We start from the raw sequence: 21,010 nt of genomic DNA, 5'->3' as shown, positions 1-21,010 counted from the left end.
TGCACCACTTCCCCGCGATGGCAGGTGCTGCCACCGCTGGGGCTTACAAAGCTCAACTTGCCCTTCTCAAGCAGCCTGTCGCGACCAATCATTAACTGAACTGCCTTCCGCCACGGTGTGCAGTTTGTAAATGTAAATGATATTCACTGCTCATTTTGCAAAGAAATAGCACGTGGAAGTACAAATGAAACAAGAGCAAAATATTGAGACTGCAGAACTAAATTACAGGATTGGAGAACGGCAGTGAAAATCCAAGACTCAAAGTGGAGACTAGAGCACAAAAAGCAAGATGAAATGTGGTGCACAAAACACGCAGGCACATAACAGGCAGTTTTTCTATCCCCTGCATAATTTTTTCATTACTGTTATAGAGAAATTTAGAGAAAAAGTGCAACTTGCACTGCAATGTGCTGGATCACAAGGTTTCCTATGACTCGTGCTGCACTCATGTACGATATCGTACGTGGAATATTTCATGATATAGTGTTCATCTTGCAATTCTGTGCTCTTTGCGCTAACAAGGCCGGGTATGCTACGCCCAAATTAGTGAACTGCCACCACAGTCCGAGATCACTGGATGTGCCATTTCATAAACATCACGCTGTTCCGCCGGCAAATGCTTGTAGGAGAGATTTTCGAAGATCCACCTTCAGGTAGCTAGTGTGCTCTTTGGCTTGCCAATGTTGGTTTCAATGCCTGAAAAAGGAAGGAGAGCAAAGAATTTGATTATCATAACAACCGAAGGTCACTGCTCTCTCATTTTTTTTTATGAAACAGACAGCTCTTTGTTGTATAAGTGAACACGAGGCTGTGGCACTGAGAAACACTGCAGATTAATTTCAAACCTAATTTTTTCATATGGTAGTCTAACTATCTCATGGTAGATGGTTCCGTAAACATCGACATTGGACTCACAATATTTAGTTGATACAGTAACTATATGCAACTTTGTGGACATGACTGCACCACCGCTTAGAGGCCGTGCAGTGGCAATGACGAGTGTGGTGGTTTCGAAATTAATATCGATAAAACAGTACACCTGATACCATCACAGACAGCAGCAAGCACTTTTGCCAGTAGGAGCACAGAGCCAGTGGCAGCATTGTAGCAGTCATCATTTCTAAAAATGTTACAAGAGATGATGAGAAAGCATGGAAGGCATAATCATACATGGTTAAGCTATCCTAGAAATGGTGTCAAGTTGCAAGAGAAAAAAAAATTAGCTCGTCTGAAGTTTTTTCAGAAAAAATATGTGGTCAAGGGTAGCTCCCATAAATGGGCCATGTATCGAACTGAGAGCTGCGGTGGCTCAGTAGTTATGGTGCTCGGCTGCTGACCTGAAAGACGCGGGTTCGATCCTGGCCACGGCGGTTGAATTTCTTTGGAGGAGAAATTCTAGAGGCCCGTGTACTGTGCGATGTCAGTGCACGTTAAAGAACCCCAGGTGGTCGAAATTTCTGGAGCCCTCCACTACGGCGTCTCTCATAGCCTTAGTCGCTTTGAAACCCCATAAACCAAACCAAACCAATCCAAACCGAACTGAGAGCCAATAATATGAGAAAAATAAAAAAGAAATCAACTGTTCTACACATGTGCATGCATTTGTTGAGCTGCTGTCAGATGACAACAGATGCCTGTTTCTATCATTATAATCATTTTTCAACATGCCTGGCTACGGAGGTGAGCTTTGCCAATCTGCCACAAGTTCCAGTTTCCGATGCGAAATAGATGCTTGACAGTGTACGATGGAGCTGTCAAGCTTAGAGTTGTCGCATGCACAGAACTACACGGAAAGCGGCTGGATGTCTAACAAACTGTTCGTAGACTGAAGGCAGGATTCAGATGCCTCTACTCCAACTGGTTGGCAACGGCCAACCACAAACTGACGCCAACCAGATGACCTAAAAGAACGTCACATCAGCTGATGTTCTCCTGCCTGCCTCACGTGAGTTCAATTCATCTTTTATAACACAGCCATTGTTCAGCTGTTGCAACTGAAATAATATGGGAAAAGTTTATTTACTAATTATTCAGCTGGCATTAGTGAATTCCATGTAGTGAAACATGTATCCTGCTGTCTTGCATACTATTTAAAAGGCAAAACACATGCCCAAAAATGTGCTCTCTGAACTCGATCTTGGGCAACAGTAGGCATAAAAATCTTTTCTGCTGCAATGGCATCTAAAGAAGCACGGAAATGAATTTGGTCGGAGGGAGAGATTCTTTGGTAGGAAACTACTTTGACTCTCCACTGGGGGACCTGTTACTTTATTCAGACACGGCCGGTCTTGACGCGCACGCTCTCTCTTAGGGCCTGTGCATGAGGTGCAGTTGCTACCTATCGCTGCAACTCTCCGGGGGTGCTGGAAGCCAACCTTCTCAGCTCGAGGGAAGCCGCTGAAATGTACCCTCGAGGTAGCCTCGGCATGCACTGGTTCGGTCACTTTGCACATATTGCTGAACGGCTGCTCCGAGCATTGAACAAGAACTTGACAACCACATCATATGTCGCCACTGCTATCAGCACGCAAAGCAGGGAACAGTGTTTGACCAAATGTTTTTTAGGGGAAACCCCCAAGGTGGAGTAGATTTGAGAAAGCTGTATAGCTTTCCTTTGTAGCCGTATGGCTGCACTCGGGTGCACGTCAATGAGTAATTACTCCCTTATTACAAATCTACTCCAACTTGGGGGTTTCCCCTAAAAAACATTTGGTCAAACACTGTTCCCACTTCGAGTTATTGATCAATTCGCTCTCGTCCTACCATAAGCTTGCCGTCCCGGTTAGCTCAATTGGTAGAGCGACTGCTCCGGTGAAGCGGTGGTCCCGGGTTCGATCCCCGGACCAGGACGAATTTTTCTTTAACTACGAAGTTTCTGAGAAAGCTGTATAGCTTTCCTTTGTAGCCGTATGGCTGCGCTCGGGTGGACGTCAATGAGTAATTACTCCCTTATTACAAAGCAGGGAACTAGTAGGTGGATCTCAAAACATTGAAGTCGGCATGCAATGATGGCGCATAGTATTAGCGGTTAGCAGATAGGGCTGTATCATTTGCGACTAATAGGAATAAAAGTGAGGCAAGATATTACAGGGCGAAACCAGAGTTAGGAAACATATGTTTTCATCTTCAGGGCTACCACAATCTCTGCCAATACTTGGAAATGTATGAAGAAAATAATAGCGCTTGCCGTTTGAAAACTTTCAAGGTATCTGTGCCATCTGTTCTCACTGCGCGAAACGCACCAGGTTAGAAAGATTCTTTGCTCTTTGGAACTCTGATATCGTTTCACATACTTAAAAGAACTGAAAAGAATAACAGGCACTGCTTGTAATGACCTATACAACACTGTCGGGCGACTCACAGTTCAAGGGATATAAGTTACAGCCTTAAATGTTTTCATGTTGGCTTGTGGATGAAACCAGACGACTTATCTTTTGGTCTGTCAATTCCTTTGTGTAGTTGACAAGAAGAATTCGGAGAAACTTCTCAGAAATGAGGTGATCAAAGCGTTTGGTGTGACTACTGTCGACACCTTCCGGGCAGCATTGGAGGGGTGAATCTTCTAGATGTTGTTCAATGATTAGTTCCAAGGCTTCGAGAATTTTTGATCGATAGAGATACTTGACTGCCTTTTCAAAAAATGCACCGATTTCCAGGAGAGCCAGAAACTTCGGCTTTGGATAGTGAGGTTCGTCATTATCTTGAGTACGCCGAAGTTTATACAGGGGACTGTTGTGTTGTTCATCACTGCAAGCACGCAAGCAAGGCGCAGAAAAAAATGCTTTGTTCTCTCGGTTCCTGCTCAGGCCTTAAGGAGGGAGCTAGAAAGCGCACGCGTCAAGACTGGCCATTATTCAGCTTACCTCTAAAGGTCGTATTTTCATAGTTTTACACAGGAAAGATGTAGCATATAGTGCCAAATTCAACAAGAATGACAAAAAGCACAATCCAATATGACACATTAAATGAACTGTGCAAAGAGTGAACACAAAACATACGACAATGAGAGCAACAAATTAACAGGTGCAGCAGTCTAAAAAAGTGCAAGCAAACCGAAAAGAACAAGGAACTGAGTTTCTAAGTGCAATACCAAAATTAGAAGGTACAAAAACACACCAACAATATAGAAATGAAATGAACAAACACAGGACAGTTTATTCTTATAAAGCTATTTAAATCCAGCAACGTTCCTCACACACAGTTCAGATTAGTACACACATGCAGGAACACAAATATGACTAAGAAAGAAGTAACAAACAAAATGAATTTAAATATCACTGCATATCAAATCGTGAGATTTGGATGCACTGGTTAAGTGGCAATGTGCAATGGTAATCTGCTCCCATAGATGATACTGTGAGGCATAAATGGGCAAGAAAAGGAAGATGAACAAGAGATGGTACACTGAACTTTGTGCAGCAGGCAGAAGATGACTGAAAAAAAATGGTGATGGAGTAATGAATGGTATGGTAATTGATGTTTATGTGTTAGCATTAGTCATGAAGGTTTACAGCAATAAGAAAAGTCTTCTAATACAGGTTTTTTAAATCTGGTGACATTCGATGTGAGCAGTCTCAGAAAATAAAATGTGCAGCACAGTTCTGCAACCACCGAGTATTCACTGTGAGGTAGGCTTGGTGTGGATTCCAAATGACAAATGCGCACTCAAATTGTAGGCGAATTAGGGCGACTTAAGCAAGTTTCTTCAACTATGAAGGTTTCCTGTTTGAGGTTTTCTTCTGCGAGGCCAATTGAGTGGTAAGCGTAAGTGGATACAGAGGCACTTACAGGTACAAGTGAACCTTGTGACAAACACTAACAGAGTGAATTACCAGGCTAATAGCAAGGCTTGGTTATTCCATGCTTTATTTGTACAGTTTCTGTAAAGAAAAAAGACATGCAAAACATGACATGATACAACTTAAAGTGAAAGTTTTCTGTATCTGTGTAGCCCAAAACAAGTTTCCGAGCACAAGAAATCTTGAAACACAGTCATGAAAATTTGAACTGTCTGTTCCAGAATTATGTCCCAATATCCGCCAAGTGGAATATATGGGACAAAAGCTTGTGAGCAAGGCATGCTGCCTAATAAGGGTGACTTAGCAATGCCTATTAGCTTCTTATGAAATATGCAAAATTTTGGCTCTCTAGGTGTAATGATTCTCAAGAAAAATTGGGGCACATGCATCCCACTGCCCTGTGAAAGCACCTGAAAAAGTGGGTCTTAGGCGTCCCACTGACCACTGAAGGAAAGCGGCTTCATGAAAAAAAGAAAAGCATTTTTAACATCTGATGTGAAGTAAGTGTAAACATACAACAAATGAGAGAACATACAAAACCCTACTTTCTATGACAAAATAGTCAGGACATGTTCATGCAGCATCCACTTACTACCGACATTCCCCAGCTTCGACAGAATGGCTCAGCAAAATCAGATGTTCGAAAAACAGTGCTGTCATAATTATAATCTTCCAACAAAGGACACACAGAAAGTGGAACCAGCGAAAACGGACGCTTGACAAGACAGAGGAGGCACACACGTACATAACGCCACTGCTGTTGTGTGTGTGTGCCTCCTCTGTGCTGTCCAGGATCCATTTTCCTTCGTTTCACTTTCAGTGCATTCTGAACCAAATAAAGGCGCATACAACTCAAGAACGAAGCGGCAGATACCACTCAAAGAAGGCCCTCCAGCCAATGGCGTTGTTCGATTTTCATGACACAACTGTTAATCCGATTAAGCCGTGGTTAATCCCCTTTCATCTGTCACCCTCCGCGATTTCACACTAGCGGGTCAAAGGGAGTTAACCACGACACCATGAGAATTGGTCGATGCTATTGACTGGGGACCATAGCCCAGCATTTCATGCTCTTGGACGCACTGTGAAAACGTGCGATTGTATTTAACTTCAAGCCTCTGCTTTTCTGGAACCGAGTTGATCTGTGATTGAGAAGAGTTGCTAAATGGCAGTCGTGCGCATTCTAGGGTCGGCACCACGCAAACCGTCGAAGCCTTCTTCGGGGTCTTTTCAGTCTTCGGACCTGGCGAACATTATAACAGTGCACGAGACGGGCTCCGACAGGTGCGACTCTCGCTTAACAGAATGCATAAAGCTACTTCATCTCAGCTGGCCATGTTTATTTATGAAAAAAGGAAATGAGTGAAACACATTGAACAGTGTCCACTGCTGCCACTTTCAGTTTCTTAAAACTGCCGGTCAGATTAGAAAATTGCGAATGTCCTCTCAACAATATCAGGGTCACGAGTCCTTTGAGCGAAAAATAAAGGAATACGGAGGCCGTGAATACAGAACGAGAAAACGTAAGCAGTTCAAATGCTGCAGAAATAGAGTAACGCTGAAATGGAATCTTTAACCGGCACAGCACAGTCTTCAGATGCGGGGAAAGCCACAAGAATAAGAAGCGCCGACCAATCGTTAGACACAAACAAAAAACAAGAAGAGTCGTTTCAGCTCCGCTACGGGAGCCTTGTTCATAATAGCCGTGTTCCCAGGAGCCTTGTTCAAATAAATAGCTTTATACTCGGTGCTAAAGGTCTCCACAGGCCGTTATATACAATGCATCCGGCCCAACTCGCCGTTAGTTCGGTCAGGACACAACAGTCTGCTAATGACAGACCCGGCCTAGACTGGCCCAGTGCTCATTCAGTCGGCCCGTACAGGTCCGTTTGCTTTGACAAAACTTCACTCTTGAAAGGAAATATAGAGAGAAACATAACGCAGTAAGCAAACACCTGCATAGCAGCTGCAAAAGTTGTTGGAAAAAAAAAAGCGCAACCATGGACTCAAACCAACGATGAGTGCCTACTCAAGCTGGGCACAACTGAAGGAATTGGCTAGCGAAGTGAGCACTGCTTGCCATCCTTTTTAGTGGCTCATCAGGCAACACTTATTTCTAAACACAATGGGTCTAGCGCAAGCGTAAGCTGTTCCCCTCATAAGCACACAAGGATTCTTATACAGCTTCATAGCGGACTATGAGCGCATTGTCAAGGACTTCGGTTTTGATGCAGCAAGCAAGCCAGGGGTGCAGCAGATAAACATCATTTTTCTTCGAGGTGCACACAGCTTAACTTACGTGGCGAGGAGACTTCGTACAGCAGTGAGAAATATAAAATATCATTCTGACATACGGAGAACGCCCCCCTATGAGCTGGGCTGGCAGCTTTAAAAAGTCCAACTGAAACCAGCCCTCTTTATATCAGAGGAATTCGCAGCCTCAAGGACCACACCCACAGCGGTCACACAAAGGTTGTCCGAAAACACAAAGTGCCTTCAATTATTCAGCTTTTCGTAGGTCCCGAACGCAGGCGATAATACGATTCTACACAAATGGCAAAGCATCCACCGTTCAACAATGCGGCACACAAAAAAACTGTGTGAAAATCCATGGGGCACTATGAGGGTTTGTAGCCGGGTAGCAGCAAGGTAAGGGCCTTTTCCTATGGGACGCTTTAGAGCCTTCTCGCGTGTCTGATTCACTCCCTGCCGTCACCCAGGCTTCTGCTGATGGCGACCGCTTTGTCGGTACTTCACGTTGCAGAAATTCTGGAAATCAGGAAATTCTGCTCCCAGCAGTGGGGCCACTGGAGGAGCGCTGACATTACAGCGTGCAAAAAATGACAAGAGCAGAGGGAAAGGCGTGATGACGCTTAAGTTCAAATTTTCACTACAGATAACTCAGCTTCTACAAAGCACATTTAAAAAAGTGTTGCTGGACAATATTCGTAAAGCGGCGTACTTCAACATGCCAGGCATACCGTTATCTTATTAGAGCCCCTTGAAAAGTAGAACGCGATAGCATTATTCGGCCGCCGCCGCTTATCGTCAGCTACTAGTGGGCACTTTCGAAAACGAAAATGTACTAGTCGCTGGACTACTCGTCCACACTTCCATGTTTGCGCCATCGTCCTCACTAGCGCTGCTGCGGTCCTGCAGCGCATCGTTCGAACGCCGCTGCCCAGCAAAATACCCCACTATGCAAACAACCACAGCACGGCGTCGTTCCACGAAATCCCTCACTTTGTAAACAGCCGCACCACGACACAGTCTGGCCACACCTGTATCACCCGTCCCAAGACGTCGAACTGGTGTCCAGCCACCTTGAATGTAGCCAAGAACGAGCGCCGAAAACTTACCGGACCCAAAGCACAAATGACGATAGACGAAACACTACATTGAAAACCGGTAAAACATTGCCAGCAGCGGTCGAATGTGTGAGCGGCGTCAGCTCTTCTATCAGCTGCTGAAACACTCCACAGAATCACTGCTGTTCCGAGTGACAGCACAACTTTTTTTCCCTCCATGAACTGTGCAACCACGATTGGAACAGCCACCCATCCATCAACCATCGACACTCCCTTAATGCCGTGTGCGCAGTTCAAAGTAAAAAAAAAAGAGAAAAAAATGAAAAATCCTTTAACTGAATGCCACTCGGCAGCGTCGTGGAGCAAACATAAAATTGCAACCACGCTATAGCACTCTCGATATCTCGTTTGTGTTGCTTTTATTTATTAATGATGCCCAGCTTTGGTTTCGATTGTAAGCCGACCTCCCACTTTGTATTTTCAAATGAAGAAAGAAAACGTCGACCTAAAATCGCGCAAACACAGTATGTGTCCCGCTGTCCCACAAAAGGGTCAAGCGTACTGGATTTAAAAAAAACAAAATGCTTGCGTTCACACCTTACCGATAACAATGAAAAAAAAAAGAAAACAGGTTTTGGAGAGAAGTGCTAGGTTTTGTTTTGGTTTAGGTCGCTCTCAGACATATCTCCACTACATTTGAGCCAGAGTTAATCCGCGATTTGTATTTGTTTCCAAATGATCTGTGTATTATAGCGCCATCTTTCAGCCCACAAATTTCAAATCACTATAAATAAAGCGATCAGTTAGCAAATGTCAATGTCAAGTCCGTAATGTGCTTTTGCTGCCATCACGTGTAAAGGCAGTTGCTTCACCAAGATGCCGATAGCTTCAGCTTTCTGCAGGCACTCCATCCTTGTGCTTTGTATGGATGAAAACAAATATTTATTGATTTGGTCACAAATGCTGCAAACTACTACAACACACAATTACTACTGACAGAGCACTCAAAAGCAGCCAGTAAACCATTTGCGAATCAACCAGCATCACGAAAAAAGCTGATGTAGCATTGTAGCCCGAAGTTGAGTCTGAAAGAATCCCGTTTGGGTTGGGGGGGGTTTACATTTGAAAACAGAGGCACCAACCAGTACAAAAAGATACTGACGTTTCAGCTGCCAGCATGGGGGCCGCGTTCACAATGAAGGCATCACCAAAAATTGGTTTATTTTAAAAAGCCTCAAAAATGACCAAAAGGAGCATGTGTATATCAGGTCTAGACTTCCGTCGTTTTGAATCAGCTCGTGTGATGTGTTCTGTATATGGTTAGAGATTCCGCATCTAGCTGCGATGCTGTCATTTTTTTTTTTGCTTGCAGCGATCCTTGCCTTGTAGCAATCAATCGTGTGGCCATTCATTACTGAGTGCTGCTTAAGCGTTGTTACAAATGCTTTTAACTTTCACATCACGAGATCGCTGCTGCAATTGCTTTTTGTAGCATCCTGATTCCTCCAAGTAAACTCAATTATGGTTTATGCAGGGGACTGCGTCTTTGCTGTGAAGAACGACCCCGTGCTGGGAGCAGGAACGTCAGGAAAGACCTTTTCTGTTGCTTGGTGTCTCTCTTTTTCAAATTATTAAAGCTCACAACACATAACTAAGTCTTTAAATGGATGAAGTAAATGTTCCTTCAAGGGACACTGAGAAAATGAAGTTGGCTTCTATCGATAGAATACCAGCTCCTAAACACAAAAACACCGCTCTTTCTGAAAACAAAGCCCTTGTAAGGAAGCAAAGAGCAAGAACTAAAATACAGGTATCGCCGCCACAGGCCAATCTCGCAAGTACAAGCGTGATGACGAAATAGGAGAAAAAGCACAACAGATCTCTGAGGCTGACAAACGTGCATGAAGGGTACGTGTTTGATCCATATTAAAGTATACAAGTTCTGTTTCAACCCACTAGTGCACTTTTATCATAGGAGGAAGACGGATAAAAGCAACCTGAATGCTGAAAGCCAAAGAAAGTCTGCAATTAGCGGCACATCAAGGCGGCCAGCCGAGTTTTGGCATGCTTTAGGGTGCTTCACAGCTATGCGTTCTGCCTGCTTGTATGGTTTTATTATGCACCTCAATTTAGAAGGGCGGAGCAGCAAGTGCTCCTTGAACGAAGTTGATGCAATGGCACACAATGGAGATAAGAAAAAAGTGCTATGCGTAGCCAATGTTCAACGTGCCTCCGCGTTAGCTAATGCATCGCTTGGCGTGTTCGCTTTGTCAGCGTACCAAGACACTAGGTTGCATAACCAGCCCTACGAGGACTATTATTACAGAATTTAAATATGCCTGCACGTACCAATTACTACACATCAGTCGCGACGGTGGCTCGGTGGTGATAGCAATGCTGACGACTCCTCCGTGCTAGGACTTTCTTACAAGATTTTCCGCCTCAGCCCTTAAAAGCATCGCATGCTGTGTGGGGTTGAGGTCGCTAAATGCATGCCTCAATTCTTTGCAAGAACTTCGTTGCCAGAGTCGGGAAAGTGATCCATCAAAACGTAGGTGCAAACGTAAACGAAGCGACGACGGGTGATGGAGACCGCCAACGTAAGACCGGCAGTAGTTTTCATTTTGGCTGCTGCACTCCCACCGTCAGCAGTCACAGTCACTGTTCTCCTACTTCGTCATCAGAGACTCTCAAGTCTGATTTGTAGCAGCGGGAAAAAGGTTTTCAACTTCGAATCCAAATCTCTTGGCAACAAAATTCATCTTTCACTCCAGGATAAGCGGCAACAAAGTTACAAAGTGCCGAACTATCGGATTTTACTAACAGAAAAATTTGGTAGCATCGTCCTCAGTGTCCCTTATAGGTTTTCAGCAAACAAAACTCCACAAGCTTTTATAAATAGCAATAATTTTTATGTCAATGGTCCACTTATGTTAATTTTTATGTTAATGCAGTTGCCAAAGCAAGTTCACTTGAATTTCCATAACCACAACACAATATGGAAGGGCTTGCTGTAGAAATGCTTAAATACCTCGAAACCATTACTACAAAATGGAATGAGAGCAACAACTGCTGTTGAGAGAGTGACTCTTTGCCTCCAAATGTGCAGCATGTTTATCAAGACTAACAATGCTGAGGACATAATTTGTAATAAAAACATGCCACATGCAAAGATACTAATTCTTTGAAAAAAGATAACGCACAGGAATCTCGTGTAGTAAAGCATTCATTTTTACAATCTAAACCAAGAGACTACTTTAAAGAGCTGCAAACAAAAGCGAGCATTGTTTTTCATCAGGAGCCTGAGCTTTGTTAATTGGCTCTTTTGTCCCAATAATACAGCCACAACAAAGCATGGAAGGAATAACAAAACAGCATTCTTCTCTGGTGGCATTACATTTGCTTTCAAAAGAACAAAGAACTGCTCTGCTATGAGTATGTCAGTTTACAAGCTAGTGCCAAGCATTGCTAACACAGTTCACGCACATCACTCAATGAGCTGAAACTAAACCAACAAAGTACAAGCCTGGTATGTACAGGTTTGTTATGGAGAAGGAAAAGAAACCGAAGAAATGTTCTGTACTTTGAAGGCAGGTGAATTCGCACATTTTCCCCCCAACATAGCAAATTAAAAAGTGAGATATGTTAGCTATAGTCGGATACAACTTAAGTCTGCAGTGAAGCTCCGCCCCCATTCAGCCTCCGCGCACAGAATTCCTCCACGACGAAAAAGTAGTCAGCTATTTAAACGTTTCTGGTTGCCTAGACACGAAGTTAATCACAAGAAAAAAATTATGAGCTCTAGAATTTTAATACATGGATTGTTTCATGTAGCCAAACATTATAAAGCTGATTTCGTTTACTGTTCTGATTGGGCAGCGGAGTAATACAAGACACCGCCGACCGCGACCCAATGTTAGCAACTGCTGTTTTTTAAGTTGTATCCTACTATAGCAATGGTATCGCATAGTATTGGGAAAAGGCATCAAAACTTCAATGAGCTGTGGCGTTTGAAGCATGTTTCCGGCTTTGATGTAGCTTTAAAGTGTGCTTTTCTTCAAACGGCATTTTGCACAGCTGACACCGGAACGGATTTTCTCTTGTGCGCGCGCACATGCCTTCCAAGGCTTGAACTCTGTGTAAAGACCATTGGACAGAGATGGCACTTATATGGACGCTCACCCGTATGGGTGCGAAGGTGTCGCACTAGACTACCCTTTTCAGCAAATTTGCGCCCGCAGTGGTCACATTTGTATGGACGCTCACCTGTGTGGGTGCGGTAGTGTGCCACCAGGGTCGTCTTGAAAGCAAAGCTGCTTTCACAATGGTCACACTTGTAAGGACGCTCACCCGTGTGGGTGCGAAGGTGCGTGAACAGGCTTTTCCTTTGAGCAAAGCTGCTCTCACAGTGGTCACACTTGTATGGACGCTCACCCGTGTGAGTACAAAGATGCTCCACCAGTGTGGCCTTGAAAGTAAAGCTCCTTCCACAGTGGTCACACTTGTATGGACGCTCACCTGTGTGGGTGCGAAGGTGCTCCACCAGGGTTCGCTTCACAGCAAAGCTGCTCTCACAGTGGTCACAGTTGTATGGACGCTCACCCGTGTGAGTACGAAGGTGCTCCACCAGGGTTTGCCTCACAGCAAAGCTGCTCTCACAGTGGTCACACTTGTATGGACGCTCACCCGTGTGGGTGCGAAGGTGTGCCAAAAGGGTGGGCTTGGCAGCAAAGCTGCGCCCGCAGTGGTCACACTTGTATGGGCGCTCACCCGTGTGGGAGCGAAGGTGTACCATCAGGTTCCTTCTTCGAACAAAGCTGCTGTCACAGTGGTCACACTTGTATGGACGCTCACCCGTGTGAGTACGAAGATGCTCCACGAAGGCGGTCTTGACAGCAAAGCTCCTCCCGCAGTGGTCGCACTGGAAGGGACGGTCACACATTTGGATGAGAACGTGCAACTCTTGGGGGCTTTTCTTCATGAAACTCTCACTGCAGGGGGAAGACTGGTGCAGCTGCTTACTGGTGTTTTCTCCAGGCGAGACTCTGAGCATGGGATCAGCTGTGACCAGGCCTGCACCATGAAAATGAGAGTATTTACAGTGTGTTACAGCCCGTTTGGAGGGGCAGCCAGTAACCTATAAATGAAGTAGGCAATCTTACAGAACATTTAGGCTAACATTTCATTTCAGGATCAATGAGTTGTTCCTAAAAAAAAGGTTTTTAAACCAAATTTTCTGGTATTTATAAATTAGCATGGAGTTGGACGGATAAAGTCTTAGCTTTCGAAGAATTACTTGGCATACTCTGCAGACAACTTAATAGTCAGAGCAACCAAGATAAAGTGCTCGTAAATGCCTGGCCGGGAGGGATCTTGCAAGTCTGGGCAAATTTTTCACGAATTACAAAATGTCTGTGAGCTTTCACTCGTGACACAGTACACTGCTGATGAGTGCATTCCTTTTGTCTATAAAAGGTTGAACATTCATTACTCTGCATGTTGCAGACAAACCTTGAGCAATCTGCTGGAGAAAAACTGCTGAACGACTCATTCCTTTTCACTAAATGTAGCCAAATGCTCCATATCTATATATAAGTTGACCCGTCAGAACTGAAAAAACGTAGTAATTAGCACATTTGCCTGTGCACACTGCACCATCTCAGGTATCATTTCACAGTGTGCACGTCTGGATGTTAACATGATAAGTTTAATATACCAACAAAGCACAAACCTATTCAGCTGTTCTGCGAACATCATAAGCAAGCAATTTTGTTCCTCTGGCCTCAAAAAAAAAGAAAGGCTTCGTGACTAAAAATATCTGTTGTTTGATATTACCAAACTTAATTGCAATGAATAAATAACTAAAACATACACAGCAGTTCTGAATGTTAAAACAGCTACATAAAAAAAACAATTAAGGAAACAAAAGAACTATACTCAATCTTGCATAATCAGGCCCCGTGATCACAAAAAATAAACTAAGAACAGAAAAACTCACATCACACAACAAAAGGACAAAACCAATACTGTCAGCAGTGACACCAATGTAATACATAGCACTCAAATAAGCATGGATCATCAATATCGTCTCATAATGAACCAGATTAGATAATATTTCCTAACAGCAGATAGAATCAGAAGCACATGCACTACAAGCTCCTGAAGACATCATGAAAAACAGTACAGATTAATATTCCCCCCAAACATCTGACAGCATATCAAAAAGTTATTACTGCTTTTCAGAACTCACTTCATAAGGATGTTGTATACAGAAGAATACAGAAAACAATAAGCCATAAAATAATGAGACAGAAGCTCAAAGGGCGGTAGAACCACAGTGGAAACTGAAGACCTAAACTGGTGAGACTAGAGCAAAAAAACCAAGACAAAGTATGATGCACAAAAGGCACAGCCACACAAACGCGGGCACTTTTTCTACTGCAGGTATTTTTTTTTTTTGCTGTGTACTCTCTAGATTGTGTACTCTGTTCACAAAAAACTACACAGGACAAAGAATATAGAGAAGCAGGGCATTTGATAATGATGCATTGATGGTTGGTTGCTTTATCAGGTTTGACATCACAAAGCAACGAAGGCTATGAGGGGCACTGTTGTGGAATGGTACCGGTAATTAGACCACCTAGGGTTCATTAACGTGCACTGACATCGCAAAGTACATGGGGCTCTAACATTTTGCCTCCATCAAAATGCGGCCACCTCGGCCGGGATCGAACCCACATCCCTCGGGTGAGCAGCTGAGCACCATAACGACTGAGACACTGTGGCTCGTTGCAATGATGGTTGTGGTCTAGGCATCAACAAGGCAGGGACTAATACGGCCCATTTTGATGCACCATCACTCCCAAAGTCTGAGATCACTGGCTATGCGGCTATTTCACATTATGAACATCAGGCAGTACAACCTGAAAATGCTGGAAGCACTGGTTTCGAAAGATGGTCCTTTGGGCACCTTGTGTACTCGTGGGTTGCCAATATTGGTTTCAATGCCTGCAAAATGAAACAGAGCAGAGAAGTTCATTACAATAAGCACTGCAAGCTGCAAGTTGCACCATTTTGTTAGAGACAGCCGGCTGACTTTCATCAACTTATTCTTTTCTGTACCAATCGAGAGCTCCTTGTCCAAATAAGCAAATCTACTGTTGCTCTGCGATACGCAGCAGAAGCATTTGAAATCGAATATTTTCATATCAAAGTCTCGTTTTCTCATGGCAGACTGTGTCTAAAAACCTCGACATCAAGGACAGGATATACACGTATAGTATGTAACTATGTGGACCCGACTGCCGTGCCACCCATGCAGCACGCATTTGCAGTAATGAGTGTCACACTATACGAGATGCACGAGTGTTATCAAAACTAGAGTGTAAAACACTAAGGCGGTCTTAAAGATATTATATCTAAATATATACTGCTGATATTGCCACGAATCATCTTACTGCGAGTTCAGTGATGCCCAAAACCGCCGGTATGCAGCTTTATCATCTTGGCTGTGACACGAGATGCGACCGGACATATCTCGTTTGATCACGGCCACGCGGAACTGCTTCCACACTTTTCCAGATTGTAGTTTTTTTTGGTTATTTAGTTCAAATGTTCTTTGCAAAATTTTAAATTGAGTGCGCACAAGAGCTGCAGTCATTCTGCTCGACAAACGCCAAGCAGGCTTGTGTCTATGCTGCCATCAGATACCAGCAAATAATTCTGCCAACAGCAGTGCCATACCACTGGCAGTAAGTGGCGGCAGTCCGTCCTTTTGAAAGTGCTAGAAGAAATGACGAGAAAGCACGGCTAAGCTTGCTAGACATGCTGACTCGTTGCAAGAGAAAAGGTAAAAACGTCCAAGCTCCTTCAAGAAAAATAACAAAAATTTTGCTATTTCCTACTCTGAGTACGACTCTTAAAGAGTAGCATACTGTCTCAAGTGACTCAAGCTGCTCAAAAACATTTTAAACTAGCAAACACCACACATACACGTATTCACAAAAATATTGCAAACAAGTAACAAAAAATAAATGCCAACACAACTGCATCTTAAATCATGAAATATGGATGCCTTACATGCCTGAATGCATGAAAATGTAGAATTGCAGAGTTCACAACACAACAGCTGCAACAGATCAGTTTTAATGCGACAATGTTAAGGGCATTGTGTCACAGAAAAGCCAGCAGCATTGTCAGCATCACTGGTTGCGAGTAAAAAATGCATGAAAAATGCCCAGAGAAGCAACCTAGGTCACATGACGTTGTGACACTATCAAACCTGCCTACCGGATCACGAGTTTTAATCAATGATTGGTCATGAGAAGTTGCTTGGGAATAGCAACCAGGGTCGCACAAGCCCCACCGGTGGCGACACCTGCCATCGCAGAGAAGTGCCGCATTGTTTAACCACCGCACTAGGAGAGGTATGAGGACTCCCAGGGGTTTATGAATGTAAAGTAGAGCATCTCCACATCCCCATATATAGGCATTAACACATCATTGCTATCAGGTCATATACCCTTTAGGCGGATCTTAAGTGTCTCCTCCAGCTTTAGTGCAAAACCATTACATGAATTGACAGCCAGAAAATTTTCATACCCAATGACATTCTTACTTCTTTTGTTTGGACCACGTATAAATAGCAATTTGCAATTGGCTTAACAAGTTGCAGTGTCAAATACTGCGACCTTTTACTCTCGACACAGTATAACAGGGTGACATGCCTTCAGAGAAAATCAAAGAATGTCACCGGGTATGGGAACTCTCTGGCTATCAATTCCTGTAAATAAAAGCAACAAAATGCAATGACAAAGTTCATTAAAGCTGCGTAACAAATTACCTAATCACATTCTAGACTTTGTAAGATTTAAGACCACCAGCTCAATTATGATTACATATTTGGAATCAGAAGAGAAAAATGCATCCCTCTGCCAACTTTCATGACATTCTAGCAATAAATAAAAAGTTATTTTTAAAACCCTCCTCCCTCCCTAAGTGTCCTCTCCGTTGAAGAATGAACACATGGTACTGCACATCTACTCGGCTAAACTATGATAATTAGTGTTGGACACTGAATATCCTAGAACCATGGGCGTCTGGAGGGTGGGGGCAAGGGGGGCTTGTGCCCCGCCTCCTGGAATGCCGTATATTTTTCATGCACTAGCAGAAAACTACTACACAGCCAAATTAGCACGCTATGGTGAGTAACTTTTCGCATTTTGATTAAGATTAATTCTTTGTTCATTAATAAAATCCAATGCATGTTCTCCAAGCTTAGCACTAATTCGCTGTTTCTAATTGTAGCTTCATGTGGGTAGTTTAGACCACAAATAGCGTCTTTTTGGTGCTAACTTACCGCGTCCCCCTCCTCAGCCATCAGGTGCCCTCCCCTGCAAAAAGTTCTGCGGATGCCCTTGCCCAGAACATTGCAGCTTTTGACATTTCTCCTTTGCACACGTTTTCCCCAGAAAGCTTGAAGCAGCAGTGTGCTGCCACAAAGAAATACAGGCATAAGCAATGCAACAATGACGGAAAGAAAGCTGCAGAAAGGCACAATCACCCCGAACGAGTAAGGCATGGAATTGCAAAATAATAGAATAGCTTAAATATAACTTTCTGAAGCTGCCATACGGGTGCATTAAGGTGGATATTAATAAGTAATTACTCTCTAACTGAAATATATTCCAGTTTCAGGGTTCACATTAAATACATTGGACTATGGTCAACACGTTCCGATCAAAGGACACACGGTTTTACAGGATACGAGCATCCACCTATGGGTCTCCTGACATTGGCAGCGGTTCCCCTTGGAAGATTCTCCTGGCAATTAGCAGTCCTCGTCTTTTCAACATGATTTATGACACCTGTGAGATGCAGCCCAAATGAAAATAGTGTCCCAAATCCAAAATTACCATTGTTAAGCTACATGCCTTTAACAATAATAACATGAATGCCACGAGGACACGTCAAAGGGAAGATAAATAATGCAATGGAAGACTCAACAGTTTGTCCTTGCTCGATGCAGACTATTAAAATGCTTAAATGTTAATCCTTGAATGTTTCTATAAGAGCAGAGTGCGGTGGTATCTTTGCTACAAAAAAAATTCAAAATTGACATGCTCTTTTTGCAACTTGTCGGCGCGATCAATAGGCTACAAGTACCGCCACCTGCATCACCTACATCGGGCCCCAGAAGAGACAGCAGCGCTTTAAGCACGGTGTCAAAGTTTCTCGGGTGTCTAGGCGCATGTGAACCATGCCTTTCATTGCTACAATAGTCCTCGAGAGAGCAAACACACAACGACAATCCGAGAATTGCACTCACTCAGCGATTAAAAGCAGAATGGCCCGCGTAAACCTCAGAACAAATTAAATGGCGCATCGGCTGTAGTCACACCCGCTAGAGCTGAAAGCAGCTACGAAAGGCTCTCTCACGACTGTGTCAGCAAGACTTTCACACAAGAACAGAGAGATCCATTCAATCTTTAGCGGTTAGCCAGTGCAAGTCGGCGCCTTAGCACTTGTTGCGTTTACTTGCGCGCGGGTGGACGCGATGAATTATCCACTTCGAATGGCAAAGTACTTCAGCCTGCATCAAGGTTAACTGCTTTAACTCTGGTTACCCGAGTAGTTTTGACTGCAGCAAAATGATTTGCACCTGGGGCTAGACATTTGCAAAGCTTTGGCTTTGCTCCGAATGTTAAAAGCGCCAACGGGTCGGAAACCCGCCAAGCACGCGCAAAGACAAAGCACGATTTCTATATCACATGCTGCGGCTTCACATGCATTGAGCCGCATGAAGCCAGACCAGCAGTATAATCACAAAAAAAGACGTATTTGAGGAGCACAGATTTGCAAACGCATGAGTTTACTTGCCATATCACAGCACCTCGTCGCACTCGAAGTTGTTGCCATTGTTGATGCTCATAGCGATGCAGCTTTATTTTCTATGTCAACCTAAATGGATGGATGATAATGGCTTATTTTTTGTACCGGGTGGTAGCTTTCGCCACCTAGCATATACTTCCCCCATTGTTAATTTATTTTAGAGCGCAGCTCTTTGGCGTCCGTTCCTGGGTTTCGCGTCGTCGTCGGCGTCGGCCTCGTAACCAGCTCCGCCCCCCTTTCATCCCTCCAGCGCTATCGGCGTCAGCGGCATCAGTCAGTCGCTGCTATCTCTTCCCTCCTCCCTTTATCGTGTTGTCCGCTTGCTGCGCGCGCTTCTGCCCCCATCGTTTGCCGCTGGGTGTACACGCCGCCCCCCTCCCCCCTCTTCCTGCGAGTCTCCGGTTGTCAAAGCGCCGGCTCGAACTTAATTCCTTTCTTCGCTCCTCCTCCAATGCAACCCCTGTGCGGTGGCAATCAGAGAGCCAGATCGGTGGCGGCGGATCTGTATATGTGCACCGCCCGAGCCGAAATTGCGAATACGTGTGAAAAATAAAAAAAAAATTATGTGATAGCGCATACATGTGTTGCTCGATTTCTTTGCCTTAATCTATCGAAAAGGTGAAACAGCTTATTTGCTGCGCTCAAATTTCGCATTAGGAAGTAACGTAATCGTCGGTAATTTTTTTCTTTTCCCTTTCGCTCTTACAATGTCTAGTCTGTCTATCCTTTTCCCCTCCAAATACACCCCTCCCTTGATTTCCGCCACCAATCCTCTAACCTCCCCTTCGTAAATATCACACTTTTCCCATCCACTCGCCCGTCCTCCCCAGTAAATCCCAGCGCTATCTTTATGGATGTTGCTGCCCCCTCTGGGGGAGCTGGGCGGAGTTCTGCGCACCGCAGAACCAAGTGCTCTATGGTCACCGTTTCCGTTTTACAAGCAGAGCACAAAATATCCACTTCTTATCCTGTTCTAGCCTCAAAAAGCCGTGAACTGGCCCGCGAATTATCGAATAATCGCTCTAGCGCCGATTTTTCCTGCATTCTTTCTTTCCTCATTTTTCTTTCCGTCTCCTTTACCTCCGCTTTCACGTTAGTGCTTTGTTGCATCCCATCCCTCACCCGTAAATACTTCGTTCTTAGCTTTCGGGTTCTGTTAGTCCATTTTGTGTTAATACTTTTCATGTACAGGTACTTGTACACCTTTTTTGCCCACCTTGTTCCCTCCATTTGGGTTAGTCTCTGATCATTTCAGTTTGCTGATTGCCTCCCGAACCTCGAACGACGCCCAACGCATATCTCCCTGGACTCCCTCATATAGAGTGTTCCCATGGGCTCCCAAGGCTAGCCTTCCTACACTTCTTTGTCTGACCTCTAGCCTTGACTGTATTTCTGATTTCATGCACAGGACTGCATTTCCAAATGTGAGGCCCGGTACCATGATTCCCTTCCATACCCCCCTAACTACCTCATACCTATTATATTTCCGTAGTGCTCTATGTTTCATAATGTCTGAATTCCTTTTTGCTTTATCCTTCAGAATCCTCTCATGCTCTTTCAGATATTTTTCCCTACTTAGCCATTCGCCTGGCTACTTATAAGTTCCCGCATGGTCTATCATAGTGTCCTATATTTCTAGTGAGTCTCCCCTCTCATCAATATGTACCATTATCCCTGACTTCTCTCTACTGAATTGGAGTCCTAGCTTGTTGCACTCCTTACCACAGAACTTTCCTGCAGCATATCTCGCTTGTCTGCTAGTAGCACAATGTCATCCGCATACATTAGTCCAGCCAGCACTTGGTTTACCTTCTGACCTTCCTGCATATAACTCACGTCAACTCCTACCCTACTCTCTTCCAACCTCTTTTACATTTGACTCGTACGATCACATATACCACGAAAAGTAGGGGTGATAGTGGGCAGCCCTGCCTTAGCCCTCTCTTAATTTTAGCTGGTTTTGTAGTTTCTCCCTCCCAGGTTACTACGACCTCATTGTCTGAATATACATGT

At 44.1% G+C, this 21,010-nt stretch overlaps 1 protein-coding gene across 4 annotated transcripts; it reads right to left on the bottom strand.

The window, feature by feature from the left end:
* Positions 1-567: 567 nt before the first annotated feature.
* Positions 568-19,016, bottom strand: LOC149366389 (uncharacterized). Of its 4 annotated transcripts, none has more exons than XM_089550453.1 (4): positions 18,986-19,016; positions 15,031-15,115; positions 12,626-13,180; positions 568-696 (listed from the first exon to the last, which is right to left on the bottom strand). In XM_089550453.1, exons 1-4 carry the CDS (start codon positions 18,986-18,988, stop codon positions 650-652), a joined length of 690 nt encoding a protein of 229 aa, XP_089406579.1. In that variant the 5' UTR covers positions 18,989-19,016; the 3' UTR covers positions 568-649. The 4 variants fall into 4 exon arrangements, with proteins under 4 accessions (XP_089406579.1, XP_089406565.1, XP_089406570.1 ...); XM_089550439.1 differs by lacking the exon at positions 568-696 and adding an exon at positions 2,666-7,568 and having other exon boundaries at positions 12,374-13,180; XM_089550444.1 differs by lacking the exon at positions 568-696 and adding an exon at positions 7,426-12,242 and having other exon boundaries at positions 12,374-13,180.
* Positions 19,017-21,010: the final 1,994 nt, after the last annotated feature.

Source organism: Amblyomma mixtum, chromosome 1, assembly GCF_055824585.1.
Source record: "Amblyomma mixtum isolate Tamu chromosome 1, ASM5582458v1, whole genome shotgun sequence".
Lineage (NCBI taxonomy): Eukaryota > Metazoa > Arthropoda > Arachnida > Ixodida > Ixodidae > Amblyomma > Amblyomma mixtum.
Note: the sequence above shows the minus strand (reverse complement) of the source record. Positions and strands in the feature narration are given on the sequence as shown.

Coding starts and splice junctions, on each gene's coding strand:
- LOC149366389 (XM_089550432.1), bottom strand. Junction 13,181..15,030: donor AGTGCTTCCAGCATTTTCAG/GTTGTACTGCCT, acceptor TTCATGGTGCAG/GCCTGGTCACAGCTGATCCC.